Source organism: Odontesthes bonariensis, chromosome 2 (assembly GCF_027942865.1).
Source record: "Odontesthes bonariensis isolate fOdoBon6 chromosome 2, fOdoBon6.hap1, whole genome shotgun sequence".
Taxonomy (NCBI): domain Eukaryota; kingdom Metazoa; phylum Chordata; class Actinopteri; order Atheriniformes; family Atherinopsidae; genus Odontesthes; species Odontesthes bonariensis.
Window position 1 is genome coordinate 27260706 of NC_134507.1, and position 18530 is coordinate 27279235.

An 18530-nucleotide genomic window follows, 5' to 3' on the forward strand; every position below is an offset into this window, starting at 1 on the left:
TTTCTTTTGTGCGTCAGATCGTGCAGGAGTCTCCCTTCCTGACCATGGACCTGCTGGAGTCCTGCTTCCCCTACGTCCTGCTGCGAAACGCGTACCACGCCGTCTACAAACAGAGCATCAGCGCCAACGCATAGACTCACACCCGACACAAAGGGGAGGGGCTAACACTCGGCCTACCATCAGAGCTCTAGTGCTCGTACGTAGACGCAAACACGACACTACCAGAATACACTAAAATGCAGACTAAAACACACTAATCGATGCCTCGGCGTGCTGCTCTGACAGAGAAAGCAACACTGTTGACATGTACATAAAGATGATGGCACACTAAACGCGTAGCATTTAAAAAAAATCAAATAAAATCCACTCAAATTACAGGACAAAGCGAACGTAAGAACCAGACACACTAACTCACACACTAGCTGGACAATTGTTGGGGGATCAGTGTCTTTATTTTAATCATTGTTTTCCATGATGTTGCCAAGGGACCATTACCATAGCAACATAATATACAATGTTTGGATGGTATTAAAGAAGAAAAATATAAATATATAGTATATATAGAGCTGACACTGAAATATTCCTTCTTTTTTTTTTTCCTTCTTATTTTTATTGAAAGTTTTGAGATTTTTTTCGGTGTCCAGCTGAAAAACTTCTGGTGACGGATTCGGATGCTTATTTTGGGGAATGCAAATGATTCTGATGTGATGTGGGACTTTTTTTTATTTTGAGTGAAGATTCCTGTGTTGATAACGAAAAAAAAAAAAAGACGATGTTTTGCTCGTAAGTTTACACAAAAACTGTATGTACACACACTGACGGACATCCTGAGCAGATCTAAAGCTACACACACGCTAATCTTTCTACATTTTACCGCGTACAGACACGCTTGTGTACCATGGTGATGTTTTCCCTTTTTTTTCTAGTTAGTCGTAACAAAAACTTTTTGTGGGTAAAGATATGATATCTGTATTCTACTTTGATGTGAACTGAACTTGTCTGTTTTTAATGTTTATGTTTTGTTACTTTTATGATGACGACAATGATGACGATTTTTGCCAAAATGTGTTGACACTAAAAACTTTGGTATCAGGGCTTGGAAGTGGTTGGGTGTTAACGGCGTGCAATTCCACTTCGGCTGCAGCTCGACGGTTACACGCAGGCCTTTTACAGTTGGAACAAGCAGCAGAAAAACTTCCCCCTTAGCTGTAAATAATTGACATCTGACTCCAGTAGGTGCAGCTCATCTTCTTTATGGGTGTCGGGTAGAAAATATGAGTTATTTATCCGTCAACTTGTGGATTCTGAGGAGAGGTTTTTACGCCCTGTTTAAAGGTAGCTGAGGGGAACCATCTACACTCTGGGGTTTAAACTCTAAACAGGAAGTAAATTCAACCAATCCTAATCGATCTCAGACCTGTGAAAGTCTACAGAAACCTGCAGCTGCAATAAGACAAAAATAAATATATATCTGTATACACTCTTGGTGATGTTTTCACTGGATTTGTGAATCGACGGAGCGTCCGCCAACAAACTTTCCATATTAGAAGTTGCATTTTTATGAAGGTTAAGTGGGACCTTAAAGGACAAACAAACAGCTTTTTACAAAGTCCAGTCTGGTTTATTCTTTTTTTTATTTATTTTTTTTGCTCAATCAAGGCATAGCAAGGGCTACATACTTTGACACATACACAAACCAATACTCCCATTATGTCGGCCCTTTGCTAGTTCACCAGTGACCCCGGGGCTCCGTCTTAAAGCTTGTTCTGCATACTATTCAGGACTTTAACCTCCGACCGTTTGGAGGTTGAAACCCTCAAAGAGACTGAAGTAAAAATGATTTTGTTTTTACAGTACGAAGCTAGCAAGATGCTAAAATCTGAAACAGAGCGACAGCAGATTACGTTTCTATTGTGTATCTAATCTATAGTTTGCATTACAAGCTTGTGGTGACGGATCTGTGGACGCATTCTGCCGTTTGACGTGGAACGGTTGCTGTTTTTATTTCTAACCTAACTTTTTGTGTTTCTGATTCCACCGTGTAACTTGAATTACATCAATAAAATAAACGTCAGGGCTGTGTCAGACCTGAGCAGTGAGTTTGTGGCAGTTGTTGGTGTCTTCTGCGATGGGGCGAGGTGTGAAGAGGTAAGTGGTCACGCAAGCTTTGTTTTTTTTGTTTTTTTTTTATCGTTAAGTGATAAATTAGACCATCAACGAGAGCTGGAACCTTTCTGTGTTGGCTCAGTTGATCTAAAACTGGAGTTCAGACGCTACTTTCCAGCATTAAGCCCCTGTTGCACGGAAAATAAACAATATCTACCATTAACGTGCAAACGGGATTAATATTATAGTTTTAAATTGTGCTAATTTATCCCCAACCTGCCATTTATAATATGAGACCTTTTTTTGGGGGGGGTGTTATCTAAACATCCACTACGATTATCCATCATTACCTTACCATAAACTCTTAAATATTACATAAACATGGTCTTTTATTCCTCATACAGAACCCACCAGGAGGCTCTCCAGCACAACTCGTACCTTACTACAAAGATTAAATCGATATCATTAGCGTGCATGCTCTTTTCTTATCTCTATTATATGAAAAGTTTGTATATTTTAGTGCTGTTATGCAAAGTTACAAGACATACGTTGCATATGTAAAACAAATAATCTAAAATGTAAAGAAAAAGAAACCCTGTAACCAGATGATCTCCTCATTGATTCATCAATCTGATTTTTAATCTTGCTACTCAAAGTAGCTGCTTTTTGTTGTAGAAATGGCAAATCCCATTCACCCGTAATAACTGTTTATAAATTAAAAGATCACTTTTACAGTCAAATATATTATATCATGAAAGGAAATTAAAACAACAATGTAGCCATTATTAACCGTAACTGCCTGAGCTTGCTCTATATCTAGTTTCAGAACTGACACTGACTGCAGAGTTTGAGTCTAAATTAAGTGTTTATTGCAATGCTTTGGTTTTTCCATGAGCTACTGACTATTTCACAGGTATTGTGATTAAAGTCCTGATACATATTAGACATTTTAAAAGCTTGCTGCAGGAAACAAATTATTTGTCACAACTGAAAGTACTGCATAAAATAGTACAGAATGTCAGTGATTGGTTAAACTATTGTGTTAATAAGTTAATTTCTCTATTAGCTAGCAAATATCACTTGAACGTAGTAATAACTGGTTAACTGCTTTTGTTGTAATCAGTGTTTTTATTGTGTGTTTTTATTTGAGTAAAATGACATGACAACAAACACCTCAAGTTCATCTGCATCTGGTTAACGTAAGCTGTTTTTTGCTAGCTGAACCATTGCTAGCTACCTTAGCTATGCTATGGTAGCTAGCGACTAGCCATCAAGCCAGATATATTTCAGAAAAATCAATAGTATTTTTTATTCTAATATTTCTTGAGTGTAACTTTTAAAAAATGATAATTTATTCCAAATTATTGCTGTGTCATAGCTTTAGAACAATTTATGGAAGGTTTAAGTTTCCCACCAAAAGTTGTCGTTTTTGTTGTCTTATTTTTTTTTTTAAGCCTGATTGTTGGCTAGTGTGGAGTTGGTAATGTGAGCTGACCGTACAACAGATTATGTATTTGTCACAATTGATGCATAAAATGTCAGTGATCTATTTAATACGTTAATTTCCTTATTTGCTTGTAAATATCACTTGAATTTAGAAATAACTGGTTTGTTTGGCATGGTATGATGAAAACTCAAGTTCTGCTTCTGGCTAACTTAATAAGGCTTCAGCATGTTAGCTAACTGAATCATTGCAAGCTAACTTAGCTCTACTGTAGTAGCTAGCAACTAGCCATCAAGCTAAATTTATCAAGGAAAAATCAACGGGTTATTTTTCTTTTTTAGTGTAACTTTGAAATTGTGTAAAGAATATGCCAAAGTATTGCTTTGCCATAGCTTTAGAGCAAATTATGGGAGGTTTACGTTTCCCACATATAGTGTTAAAATCTGCTGATATCTGTTGTCTATTTTGCTGCCTGTTTGGATGAAGAATGCTAATTCTCCAAGTGTGTAAAGTGAAACGGGGAAAACAAATGTAGCAAATGATTCTGGAGGTTAAAATACTTGGTACAGAAATCGACACCCAGCTGTTCGCCACTGTGGAGTTATGTCTATGAGGTGGTTTTCAGTAACCTTCATAAAGACTGTTGTTTGTGATCTAACAAGTCTTTTTACCAGCTTAGATTATATTAGCTGCTGCACGAAGTCAATTCTCCCACTGATAAATGTCCCGTCGTACAGTTTGATGGACATCAGGGTCCATAATCGGAGCTGTTTGCTTTGTCCAGATAACAGAAACAGATTGGCTGCTGATATTCCTTTGCTGGATTAGTTGGCTTGAGCGGTGGTTTCCTCCTCGTCTTCCTCAGGAACAGTATTTTCCAATTTTCCTACGTAAAAAAAAAAATATACAATGGTGACTGATTTGCCAACACCTGCAAGGTGCCCAGCCGAACTTACTCTGCCAACAGATAAAAACAAAAAGAAACAGACTCATATAAAACGGGTTTGACGTGTGGATAAATTGGTTAAATAGTACAAAAACAACATTAATAACCCCAAGACTGGCAGATAAAACTCTTCTTTTTAATGACTTTAATGTTATTCCCTTTGGGAAACTCGAAAACAAAACCTTCATATTCAATAGTATAAATATTTGTGGCAACCACTGCAAATATACAGATTTAATCTATATCTGGATAGTAGAATAGAAACTAGCCTCAATTTGATTAGTCAGCATTTATTAACTTTGGCGACTGCTTAAATCTGAAGTTTGACTTTATGTACCAAATGCAGGGATTAGTCAACATTTTATCCTGGAAATTATAAACTCGGATCACATTAGGATATGTTGTTGTTCTGTTGGGCCAGACACTGATAAATAGGTGACATACAGCGCACGATAAATCACATTTAAACACATTTAAGTCAGATTTACCATCGTGAGGATTTTTAATATTCAAAGTGTTGTAACTAAAGTTGGGAAATGAAACCCTCGTCTAAAGTCCTCCATGTTTCCAGCTGTACCTGCTGACATCTTAAATCAGGAAAACAATCCATCTCTTTCACAGACGAGTAAAAGATGGATGACCCACGATACATAAAGTGATTATAGGTGGTGGGAGACTGGTGGATATTTCTATTTATTTCTCTGGCGAATCCCACTTTTCGTCTTGCAGCTCATCCTGTCTGTGAGTGTTCAGCCTCTCGGGGCCGGTGATGAAAAACACTGGGACACATTCTGCATAAACCACACACTCCTTCAGCTGTTAATGCAGCCACACAGATGATGACATCTAAACAGTAGTGTTTTAATCCCTTAATGGTCTTCATAATGGTCCGTTTTTATCCCCTTTTGGGATAACAGGAGGACAGAAAAGAAAACCTTTCCTGAATTCGACCAGAAACGGAAGATTAACGCAATATGAAAAGATGAAGACCAGCCAGACTTTCTCTAAATGTTTGCATATAATACATCTTTATTCACAGCTACAGTTTTAAATCCAGACCGAGTACATTTAACTTAAATCTCTGTGTGCTTGAGCACATGAAACAGGAAGAAATACAGCGTTTAAGTGCAGCACGATGGCAAAGCTGTGTGTTGGAATAAGAAGAAAAGCAGACCGAGTTGGTTACTGAGAGACGAAAAGGATGAAAGTGAGCTGACAGCTATCGGGAGATGGTGTCGGGACTGGGCGCTTCCTTTTTGTTGGTGCATGGCAAGTCTAAAAACAGAGGGAGAGGAGGCGAGGGAAGAAGAGGAAGGAGGAAGATCGTGCAGGAGGAGGAGAGACAAAGCAGTTAGTACTGTTAGTTTGAAGAGATGTGCACTATATAGACTGTTTGTCCTGTTCTTAAAGCTGTGGAGAAAAAATAAACTGATTCACTGAACTGATGATTCTGGCTGATTTATTGACAAAAATGAGCTTATTTCCCCAGATCACATCCAGTTGGTCGTGATTAATTCCATCAAATTATTCTAAGTCTAGTATTAACTCCCCTCACTGCAGATGTAGAGAGAAAATAGGGCCAAGCGATTGTGAGGTCTGACTTTTTCCTGGAGAACGATATTGTGATGCAAATGTATTACTCTTTTGAACGCATATTGTTTTCAGAAGCAAAACGCTTTATTTTTTAAACCCCAGCCAACTAGCCGGACTACCTTCGTCAACACCAAAACTCGGCTGGAACTCGGCTCACAGGACGCAGTCACTGAAGTATTCATATTATCTGTATCAACTATATTTAGTGGTAAGTTATGAAAGTAGCACAAACATGTTACAGTTTACTTACAAAGTCTAATAAACTCAGCTTAATTTTCATTTAATTACATGTAAATGTTGACAGATCTTTGGTGTAATGCACCATTTACATGACAAATTTACAAATACTGAACTTCTTTCAGAAATATTACTTCTTGTCGCTCTTTTTTTACTTAAAACTGTCGCATTGGTTATGTTTAAGGGGCTGTTTTTGAGAAAGTAGAGTTTGGTGCTGATCACATACAATCATCTAACTGTGTTTATTCTTTTTTTATTTTTATTTTATTTTTTTTTTCCCTATCTTATTCTTATTAATCTTTATTTTCCTGTAAATAAGAGCACTGCAACAAAAGAATTTCCCGCAAGGGATTAATAAAGTTATTCTGATTCTGATTCTGATTCTGATTATACAAAATACAGTGAGATTTTGTACATATACTGTTGATTTATAGCAATTTGTTGTAGTTTATGTTCTTTATCTATGAAACCTTACAGCAGCATATATAAGGGCAGTTACAGGTGTAAAAGCTTTGCACATTGGTGGTGTTTGTTGAGATTTCCAAATGTTTCAGCCCAGCGTTCTTCCCTTTTAGTTTCTTGGCAACGATGCGCATGTGATTTTTGATAATTTGTGATATTTTAGGAAAAAAATATTCAGAGCTGGGCAGAAAGGTTTCTATAAAATGATTTAAATAATTTGAGGTAAAGGGAAGAATAGATATGTTCTATTTTTATGTCAGCTTATGTATGATGCTCACAGTGAATAACCTAATCAAATTGTGCTTAAGTGGGATAAACAAAATACTGTTATTTTTATCCCACAATCATCAGACTTTGAGGACGAATTAAGGTAAATTTAATCTATTCATTAGAAAATAACAGTGATTTAGAGACCAATTTGCCAATTTTTCCTCGTTCCCCATCACGTCCTGAGTTTGCGTTTGTAGAACATAAAGAACAAAAAGTGTTTTGATGTATACTGCTCGCCTTATTGTGTACATTTTTCTATCTGATAAACAGTTTACCCCCTGAGCTGCTGCTTTCTGGCATTCCTCTCTCCTGATTGGCTAACAGCAGACCCGCCTCATTCCCATTGGCTTCCTCTGGCCCATTGTGATTGGCCCACTGGGAAGCAGCATAGAGCTGTGCTGTGATTGGGCTCAGCTGGCTGTCTGTCTCACAGAGCCCCGCCCCCAGAAGTTGATGCTCCACCCCCAGCTGAAGCTCTGAGGAGAGAAGAGCACCTCTAGTGGAGAGACACTGCAACTACAGGTACATAACATTATTATTCGTTAAAAATAATAATATCGGCAAAATTAATGGATTGTTAAATGTGACTTAAACTGATTAAGCAAACCAGAACGAAAAATATAAATAAATATAAATATAAATATAAATAAATAATTCAGTTGTGGCTTCTATTGTAGGCTATAAATATAGTAATTTGACAGCATGTTTACTTAAAATGTCCTGGTTTACTGCTCTGGTTTGTTCTGGAATAAATGTCCGTGTGATTTTTTTTAATTTTTGTTTTTTTTTTTCCTGTTGGATTTGTAAATGTATTTAAGAATTCTGCACGATGAGCCAGTGAAGACGAAATATTTATGCGGTTAGTCTTCTTCTTAAACAAAACCGAAGACCTCAAAAGATTTTTTTCATCCTATAGAACATACAAAATGTCTGATTTGTGTTTGGTGCATTGAGGCAGTTACTCAGGAGGCTTTCAGCCACACACGCTCACTCAGCCGGATCAATAAAAGAAAAGCTTTTACTGTGCTCACTTCCCAGAATCAAGCCAGTGCTGCACTCTCTGGTCGAGCCCTGCACACAACAGTTTACACCCAACACGTTTTCCTTCCTCTTCCTGTCTTTTCTCTGCAAGAAAATGCTGATTTTCCTGCACATCGTCGTCTGTATTTCAGGTCAAACATACGAGGGGAAAAGATGTGAAGGTTTTGTTGGAATAACTCTCCTTCAGGAGCTCCTTCTTTCCTACTTTGAAGAGAAAAGCTCTCTAACGGTTTGATAAATTATTCATCTCTGGCGATAAAAAAAAATGTCAGCAGCAGCCAAGTCTCGAAGCGATAAAAGCCATCAGACAGGTGTACTTTGCATTGTTTTGTTAGGGAAAGCTTGGCTGTGTTGAAGCTGCTCAAAATATCACCAGATGACAAATCGGTGATCCTGTTCCATCTGTTATCAGCCTCACTACATGAGGATTCAGGAGGGAAGCAACACTAATTTTATCACTGAGTTCAACTTAAAATAAATCTCTTTGTTAATAAACACTTTAACACCCTGAAATGTTCATATATCTCCTATTGGCACTAAAAAAGTGATATATATCTCTATCGAGGTCACATGATGTGAAACAACAGTATCAGTATTAAATAAATGACTTTTTTCCTCATATGCTGATGAAGAAAGCTTGCCTAAAGGTGTTTGTTGTGTTCAGATTAACAGCTTTTTAAACCAAATTAGGGGCAAAAATACAGTAATTGTTTATACTTTTAAAGACGAAATAATATCAGCAACCAAATATCATAATGTCTAGAGGTGCTCACATTCTATATGTATATACAAATGTATATATTACCCTGAGAGGCGTCGGAGAAAGCTCATTTTAAGAGCACGACGCACAACTACAAGGTCTTCAGACTCCAGCGATGAAGATGATGGAACCACTTACAGTAACATGGAAATATAGAAGCTATTAAGGGAAGTTGTTTCTACTGAGGAGGATGAATAATAGATAATATAATAGATCTTTCAAGGTCTGCGTATTAGAGTATAATAAAAAATAATTATCTGGTTCTTACAAGGTCAACAACGACACTCAACATGTGATACTGTGTCATTACTCATATAACAAAAGATAAACCAAAATGCAGAAACGGTGTGTGAAAAACTAAGAGAACCCCACGATCCAACAGCTGGTGAAACCCTTTAGATCTGCAGCTGTGTTTGGGATCTTTGTCCTGTTGATGAGCCAGTTTCAGCCCAGCTTTAGCTGTCGGACAGACGGCCTCACATCTGACTCTGGAACACTTTGGTATCCAGAGGAGTTCATGGTGGACTCAATGGCTGCACGGTGCCCAGGTCCTGTGGCTGCAGAACAGGCCCAGATCATCAGCCCTCCACCACCGTGCTTGACAGCTGGTGTGAGGTGTTTGTGCTGATATGCTGTGTTTGGTTTCCTCCAAACGTGCTGCTGTGCATCATGAGCAAACATCTCCACTTTGGTCTGGTCTGTCCAAAGGACATTGTTCCAGAAGTCTTGTGGTTTGTTCAGATGCAGCTTTGCAAACCTAAGCTGTGCTGCCATGTTCTTTTTAGAGAGAAGAGACTTTCTCCTGCAACCCTTCCAAACAAGCCATACCTGTTCAGTCTGTTTCTAACTGTGCTGTCATGAACTTTAACCTTTAACATGCTGAGGCCCGCAGAGTCTGAGATGTAGCTCTTGGGTTTTTGACCTTGGGGTGACCTTGCTGGGACGTCCACTCCTGGGAAGATTGACAGCTGTCCTGAATATTTTCCTCTTGTGAATAATCTTTCACTCTGTAGAATGATGGACTCCAGATAGTTTGGAAAATGCCTCATAACCCAACACAATTGCTTCTCTAAGATCGTTGCTGATGTCTTTCCTCCTTGGCATCGTGTTAACACACACCTGAATGTCAGAATTACACCTTTTCTGCATTTTGACTTTGTTTTTGTTCAGGAAATAGATATTTTAAGACACGATAAGAACCAGATGATTTCTTTCATTATATTTTGATGCATAAAACCTCATAACTTTGGAATGTTTGTATGTAATAGACGTAGTTTTTATATCAGCGTCTGCTTCAGCCTTTTTGGTTTACTATGTTTATCATGTATTGCATTCCTTATTGGCCTTCATGATAAACCAATAAACAAATAAATCCTAAAAAATTATGTTTAGAGGGTGTACTTTCTTTCTTATGTAACTGTGGGTTGTGATTGGTCTACAACTTGATTAAAAAGTATATAAAAATTAGCTTTAAAAAGTTGTGCTTATGATGCAAAAAAACAGGGAAAGCTAAAGTAAAACATTCAAACACTTACTCTTTTAAATGTTTACACTCTAAACGGGCATCATTTCCTGGAAATAAAACCCAAACTATATCAAATATCTAAGGAAGTATTCATGAGAATGTTTTTCTGGGTTGCAAAATGATATAAATATAGATATGAAATGATTTTTTACAACAAATTCTCAAGTCCTGTCTGCTTAAGGGTTGAAAAAGGACTCTTGTTCATTAGAAAATACAACTTAAACAAGAGTAAATGGTGCATTCATTCATTTTAATCAGTAGATTTTTAGTTTTGGTGATAACTGTGCTCATAACTATAACATATGAGGGTCACACAGATGATGATAAAGGGCTTAGTTTTGTTAGTTGATCAATAAAAGAAAGAAAAATCACCAGCTTGGTTAAACTTTGGGAAATTCTGTGGTCTGCCATGTTTATTTTTAATCCTTATATGATGAGGAATAAGTCTGAACTAGTTGACTGTTTTGGTTTGTGATTGAGCCAAAGTACTGAGGGTCATTCAGTGGGATTTATTTCACACGAGCCGACCTGTCAGTAGCCCCTGAGGAAGAACCCACGTTTAATTCGCGAATTTAGCGTGTCCGCTGTTCCTTTCACACTGACGATCCGGGCTGGGGTGTCAACTCGATTCGCCATTCGACCCGCGTCGGACCCTAGTCTTTTTGCCGAGCCGAATTTGATGTGAAAGCAATTGACGCGGGATGGACGTGGGCGTGGCGTGACGTGAGGAGTTTAAAAGACAGAATGGACAGCTGATTCAGAACAACAGCGACAGGTGAGGACAAGTTTCACTTCAAGTTCTACTCTGCAAGTTCGAGACATTTTGCAAGATGGCCAACTGGGGAGACAAACTATCCATCGATAGTTTCCCGAAGACGTACATCACTCGGCATGCAAACAAACCGACGAAGAAACGTCTTCAGCACTGCACTAACTTCGCTCCAAAAATGCAGCTCAGCATATGTTCTTCGGCGGCATCCCACGTTGTGACCATCCACACCCCGTAAAATAACATCTCCATGAACTGCATATACACTTGCGTGACCGAACAAACAGCCAGCAACAAAAACAAGTCCTCAAGGTGTCCCGCCATCGTTGGTTCGAAAAATTTGATGCAGACAGGTGTATTTGGGCCTACCTCCGACGCATGGCTTGAGCCTACGTCATTGTACACGCCCAGCATTTTATGTGTTTCGTGTGACGCTCTGCCACTAGGCAACGCCCCCGGAACTCGGCTTCAGGCGACACGGGTCACCTAACAGGCCAAGCATTCACATTGCTCGACGCGGGATGAAGTGGCAATTTGGACCCGCGATGGTAGCGGATCTCAGTGTGAAAACAGCTAGTGTTGAATTGTTTAAGAAGGGAGCCTTTAAAAGTAGCCCCGCCCCCTCCTGTGTCAGCTGGGTCGACTGAGACCAACGAGACCAGAGGCTAAAGAACAACCAGAGATATCTAAAGCCAGACTAAAGAAACAGAACCGATGAAGACAGCAGAATGAAAGACAGAGCAAAGCAAAGAAAAGAAACATAAAAACATAAATGCAGAACCAGACTCGGCTGCAACCAAACCATCATTAAAGAACACATCCGCTTATAATTCTACTGAAATATGGTCACAGTTAAACATTCAGAGGATGCACTTCAGTAAAAGGAAGCTGTAAAGAAAGCAGGTTGTGATGAAAAGCTGAAAAAGTCAAACATTTCTCTGATCAATAGGATTTGAAAGCTTATTGAACTACATCTTCCAACAACAGGGGGACTGATGGCTGGATCATGAGTAAATGGACTTTAACTTCACTCGATTTTAGGACAAAATATCAATCTGCTGTTTATGATCCAGAATCAAGAGCAGAAAAGAAGCTCAGTGACCTTTTTGTCAGAATACAGACTCTTCTGCATGTATGAAATCTCTCCTGTTGATGCTTCCTGATAGAATCCCAAACGCATCATTTGTCAACTCTTCATCACAATTTTTCTCTCTCTGATGCATTTATACGACGACATAAAGCAAAAATGCTCCTGCGGTCGGCCGCAGATTGTCAGGAGAAGTTAATCCTCCTTAAAAGGAAACTGGAATCCTTCCATTTTTCTTCCACAGATCATCTTTTTATGAATTTCACAAACATTCTGCACACAAAATTCAGGTGAGGCTTTGTTTACCTTTCATGGTGGGAGGGGCATAAGTGCTCTGCTTCCTCTGAGAGGCATCTGAAGCCTGCAGGACAAGAGAAGATGCTGGCTTGTACATCACCGTGACAACAGCACAAAGCTCCTGAAGAGCTCAAATATAAACATAGAAACCATGGATGTGAAGTGGAAGATTAGTCCCTTTTTAAATGAATAGGATTATCCAAAAATCACATGATTGATATTGATCGAATGTATTAAAGTTTTACACAAAGAAAGCAGCAAAGAAACAGGTGACTCAAGCTTTTAACTGTCAGATCAGCTCATGAAAAGCAGTTGTTTGTTGGCTTATAAAGGACTTATGGATCATCAAGAGAGAAATGTCCAACTTGAGATGGTTTTTAAGCACTTTTGGATTTGTTTTTAAACTTTAAAAAGTGCAGCTTTACTGTGTCCACTGGAAAAAATGCCCCTCCAAAAATAATTTTTAAAAAACAACAAATACAAGACGTTTTTGCTTGAAATAAGCAAAAAAATCTGCCAATGGAACTAGTGAAAATTGGCTTGTCAAGATTTCTTAAAATAAAATGTGATATTTAGGACTTTTGAGTTAAAAGTGATCTTGAAATTAGCTAAAAAACCTCTTCAAATGAAAGAAAAATCTTGTTTCATGTGAAATATGACTCAAAACAAGTTATTTTCAAGCCTTTTTCACTTAACAAGATATTCAAGATATATTGTATTAAAGCAAGTCCCCTATATCTGGCTGAAATAGTACTTGTTAGGCAAATGTCTTATATTAAGTGTAATGAGATACTCAATGAGACAAATATACTTGGTAAGATTTAGATTTTTTCCAGTGTCGCAGGTTGCTACAGACGAAGTCCAGTTTCCCAGAAAAATGTGTTGTGAGAGCTTCTCCAGCAGGCGAGTGTTTACCTGCTGCTGATACACTTCTCCCCCGCCTCAGTGTGTGTTTGTACAAACCTGCGACTCCCCGCCGGCGTTGTGTTGATCTCCAACATCTGCAGGAGAGATGAGACGGCAGCTGTGAGCGCTTCATCTCTGAACTGATCCGTCACCAGCTGTGTTCTCCACTTTTAAAGCTGTTAAAGTTTTGGACTTTCACCAGAAACCCGAACAGGAAACCCTGGATTTGGTCAGAAAAGGACCAACTAACCCCCACCCCTCACTGCACTCATGACGCCAACACAAACAGTAGGTTTGAGCCTCAGCGGTCGTTTTGTCTCCGTTTGGGCTGGTGTTGCATCTATTTGCATTAAATTAGCATCTCTTTCTGGTTATTTTCTTTTTATTAGGGGTTGCTTTGCATCCCTGCCACGATTCTACGCATCACAGCCGTCTTTCTGTGTTCATTATGCAATTTATTTTCCATTGTTTCCCCATTTGTCTCCGATTGTTCGGGGTCTCTTTTCAGCTACTTTGCCTCAAGTAGTGCTCCTTTTCTGTGTGTGTTTGCACTGGTTTTGCATCTATTTGCATAATTTATTACTTGTTTTACATCTTTTTCAGTTGAGCTCCTTTGTTGATCTTATTTTTCATCTTTTAGGCGTCTATTTTTTCCTTTGTTTTGTCTTTTTTTCTTCTTTAATTAGAGTGTTTCTGGCTGAAAGCCTTTCTTTGGTCTTTTCCCCCCAACAAAAACCTGAGCAGTTATTTAAAAACAGAGGTTTGGGAACAGGAGCCCTCTGACGCATTAGACCCAAACAGGTCTTATCTGTCCGTGTGGGTCTTTTCAGGAATCAACCCCAATAACACCTGCAGATGATTTTCTTCTCATATTTCTGTAGTAAGCAACTCTCTCTGACAAGTTTTACTCCTGATTTTCACACATTCTGCTGTAGATCTGCTGCTGTGTATGTGATCATTGTCCTGTTGATGAGCCAGTTTCAGCCCAGCTTCAGCTGTCGGACAGACGGCCTCACATCTGACTCTAGAACACTTTGGTATCCAGAGGAGTTCATGGTGGACTCAATGGCTGCACGGTGCCCAGGTCCTGTGGCTGCAGAACAGGCCCAGATCATCAGCCCTCCACCACCGTGCTTGACAGCTGGTGTGAGGTGTTTGTGCTGATATGCTGTGTTTGGTTTCCTCCAAACGTGCTGCTGTGCATCATGAGCAAACATCTCCACTTTGGTCTGGTCTGTCCAAAGGACATTGTTCCAGAAGTCTTGTGGTTTGTTCAGATGCAGCTTTGCAAACCTAAGCTGTGCTGCCATGTTCTTTTTAGAGAGAAGAGGCTTTCTCCTGCAGCCCTTCCACACAAGCCATACCTGTTCAGTCTGTTTCTTACTGTGCTGTCATGAACTTTAACCTTTAACATGCTCACTGAGGCCTGCATAGTCTGAGATGTAGCTCTTGGGTTTCTGACCTTGGGCTGACCTTGCTGGGACGTCCACTCCTGGGAAGATTGACAGCTGTCCTGAATATTTTCCACTTGTGAATAATCTTATTCACTCCAGATAGTTTGGAAATGGCCTTATAACCCTTCTCAGTTTAATGGGCAGCAACAACTGCTTCTCTAAGATCATTGCTGATGTCTTTCCTCCTTGGCATCGTGTTAACACACACCTGAATGCTGCAGACCAGCAAACTCTTTGTTAGAGGTGCTCACACTGACTGATGATCAGTTAATCTCAGTTAGTTCTTAGTTCTTCACACTCTTTCTTGATAATGACAGAGTGTGAATGGTCAAGTGTTGTTGTATTTACCTCATTTTAAGGCTTTTTTAATGGTTTATTCATTTATCAGTCTATCTTAGTTGTTATTTCTCATGTCCTGATACTTAAAACCTTAGAAAACAAGATTTAATATGCTTCCCTTGTGCCTGTAAGAAGTGCAACAACGTAACGCTGGGGCAAGAAGGAACATGTTGGGATTTGTGATTCAGATAAACACTTGTTGGGTTTTTTGTGGGGAAAAAAATCCTGCATCTTTGGTTCAAACTGCTGAAATACCTCCGAGCTCAGTGAGGATGTTTTAAATCTCAGCTGTAAGCTTCAGGAGTTTCCAAACACCATCTGTCCCTGGTTGAATTCTTTGACCCAGAAATGAAACCAACTAATCTTTAAGGAAGAACAAATGTGATTCCTGAGGGTTTCCAACACAAGCGAGAGAGCACTGTATCATTTAATGTCCTGTAGAATTAGATACTTTCAGAAAATATCAGCAAATGTCTTAGCAACATGATACGAAATAACAACTTCAGACTTTTTTGACCTTGTTTGTTTCCAGGCTGAGAGCATGAGGCCTTTTCTTGTTTTTCCAGCTGGAACGGAACTAAAGCAACAGCTCTGCACTTGTTAAACTATGACCATTACTTTACTAACGGGAGGAGGGGGGGGGGCTTCCCAAATCCTGTGGACATATTCCTCCCTTTAAAGTCAAGATACTGTGGTTGTTATTTGGTCTGTATGAGCTCTTGTTGTGTCAGTAACAGAAAAAACACCTCAGGGCAGCACAGGAACCCGACTCTCAGAGCTGAGCTCACAGAGTGGAATCAGGCCGATTATTCAATCAGTCTGTTCCGCTGTAAAGGGATTTATAAAAGCTTAGAGCGGCAGGCACACACTCGTTATGCATCCATCAGTCCGACCCCAACACCCAGATCACTTACCAAAAGTAATCTAATGAGCGTTCCATTATAGCAGCTGCTGCTCTGCTGGCTGACTACCTCTCTACCTCTACCTCTGGTTCTCTGATTCTCACCTGTGCCGGGCTGTCTGTAGATCTGCAGAGTGGCCGGAGTCGGTCTTCTGCGTCGGATCTGAGGTAAAACACACATGTTTTCATTCTTCCTCATGTCTCACACCTTCACTCTGGCTTTAAAGACACAAACTTCATTTAATCTTCGTTAAAAAATCCTCTCACTGTCATTAAACTTCTAACTAACTAAACTTTACAGAGAGCATCTAACTAACTGCCTGTTTATTAACTCCAAATGCATCATAGAGATACGACTCTCATAGTTTGTTTAGGGTTCCCACATGTTGCAGCGAATAAAGACGCATAACTTCAGTTTGGATTTATCTGCTTTTCAAGACTAAAATACATCCCAAAGATCACCATTTACACACTTACTTAAAGACGTTAATGTAGTATTAACTTATAGAATTAACTGTAAAGACCAGTTTTTAAATCACACACATTGCACCGTGCATCATAAAGGAGAGAAGTTATGGCAACAGACACAAAGACATGACTTAAATCTACCAGTGACGCGAGGAAATGCTGACTGCCAGCACAGCGACACCCCAAACAGCCACAGAGGGGCTCTGATCCGTCTCTTTTCATTAACCGGCCTCCTTCAAACGAAACGCCATCCGGTTCCATCCACTTTACAGCTCGTAAAAACGTCAGCAAAGCAAAAAACCAGCAGCTTTAACCTCCCTGAAGCGTGACGCTTTAAACACGAGTGTTCCTTCTCGCTGAAGCTGCCATTCAGAAAAGCAGCACAACACCACAGATGGGCCTTCACCTAAGAGAGGGCTGGTGGGGTTTCCTCAAAGAAAGATGTGAACTATCAGCTGCAGATCAGAGGTCTCTGATGGGGGGAATTTAACAGGAATTATGGCTTAATTCTTCATCTGTGGCAATAACGTTTACTGGACTTTATTCCTCACAACTCCTTGAGTTCATCTGAAAGATACTTTGGTGTTTCCACTCACAAATATGTTGTCATTAATACATATTGAGCGGTTTTCATAACACCGACTTCTTCACATATGCTGCTCTGCACCCACTTAGAAAATTCCAGACAAGACTCAAAAGATAGAAGCCTCATTCAGCTCTCACATGCATGAACCTACACTGACCCCCCCTCACAGCCTTTAACTCTGCGGCCCACGCGCGCTCAGATACACTCACATGTTCGGCGGCCTGCGGGTCAAGCTGTCCCTGCAGCGGAGGCACGGCAAACTGGATCTTCTTCGGGCTGCTGGGCTCCATTATCACTCACTGAGAGATAGAAAGAAAGAAAGACGGACAGAGAGAGAGAGAGAGAGAGCGTGAGAGGGGGGGAGGGAACAGAGCGGAGGGAGTGGTCTCCTCCCGGCCGATGGGGTCCATTATCACTAATTGACAGACTTAGAGGGACGGAACAAGCAGCCAAGGCACTGCAGCATTTTCCAAACCAGCATCTGATACAGCAATAAATCAGTTTTTTACCGGTTATGCTCCGTCTTGTGATATGATTGTGCACATGCAGTGTTCAGCCTGTTCCCACGTGCACGTCCAGGAGCCACATTTACACTGGAAAAAAGTCAAAGTCTTACCAAGTATATTTGTCTCATTTCTAGTCAAAATATCTCATTGTACTTAATATAAGACACAACTGCCTAACAAGTACCATTTCAGCCAGATATAGGGACTTGTTTGAAGACAATACATCTGGAATATCTTGTTAAATTAAAAAAGTCTTGAAAACTAATTGTTTTGAGTCACATATCATATGAAACAAGCTTTTTTTTACATTTGAAGAAGTTTTTAAGCTAATTTCAAGATCACTTTTATCTCAAAAGTCCTAAATATCACATCTTATTTTCACTAGCTCCATTGGCAGATTTTTTTTTGCTTATTTCAAGCAAAAACGTCTTGTATTTTCTGTTTATTTTACTTGTTTTTGGAGGGGCATTTTTTCCAGTGTAGCCTCTCATCAATGACTCCTGAGGTCTGTTTTGCAAGATCCTTAACGGTTACAAGTATGGCATTGATTTTATGACACAGGAGACCATGTGAGGGGGGGGAAGACCATCAGCAGGAAGCTTCCTTCATGCAACTTCTTTCCCAGATTAGAAAGAAGTCTAATTATAGATAGCAGAGAATGTAAAACCGCTCACCTGAAGGTGGCTTTTAAAAAGGTGTTTGCTCTCAGGTAAAAGGGATGTAAACATGACCAAAGAGCACCAGATACAAGTTGTGATGGACCTATTATACCAGACTGGATGGTGGCTGATAGGTCACTGAAGTCAGGAACCAGGTTCTCTCAGAAAGTTGTG

The 18530-nt window shown here is 39.6% G+C and overlaps 2 protein-coding genes across 7 annotated transcripts in view; one reads left to right on the top strand and one right to left on the bottom strand.

The window, feature by feature from the left end:
- nckap1 (NCK-associated protein 1) overlaps positions 1-2099 on the top strand; it is a 41651-nt gene extending 39552 nt beyond the window's left edge. For all 4 annotated transcript variants that reach the window (XM_075480728.1, XM_075480736.1, XM_075480742.1 and 1 more), the window contains one exon: positions 18-2099. In XM_075480728.1, coding sequence (XP_075336843.1) covers positions 18-134 — 117 coding nt within the window. In that variant the 3' untranslated portion in view covers positions 135-2099. The remainder of the gene's footprint in view (positions 1-17) is intronic.
- On the bottom strand, positions 747-17492 carry ppp1r1c (protein phosphatase 1, regulatory (inhibitor) subunit 1C). 3 transcript variants are annotated; one of them, XM_075480760.1, is made up of 6 exons: positions 17401-17492; positions 16243-16300; positions 13501-13538; positions 12547-12601; positions 7334-7534; positions 4512-5771 (listed from the first exon to the last, which is right to left on the bottom strand). In XM_075480760.1, exons 1-6 carry the CDS (start codon positions 17479-17481, stop codon positions 5716-5718), a joined length of 489 nt encoding a protein of 162 aa, XP_075336875.1. In that variant the 5' UTR covers positions 17482-17492; the 3' UTR covers positions 4512-5715. The 3 variants fall into 3 exon arrangements, with proteins under 3 accessions (XP_075336880.1, XP_075336875.1, XP_075336886.1); XM_075480765.1 differs by lacking the exons at positions 4512-5771; positions 7334-7534 and adding an exon at positions 747-4436; XM_075480771.1 differs by lacking the exon at positions 7334-7534.
- Between the last annotated feature and the right edge of the window lie 1038 nt (positions 17493-18530).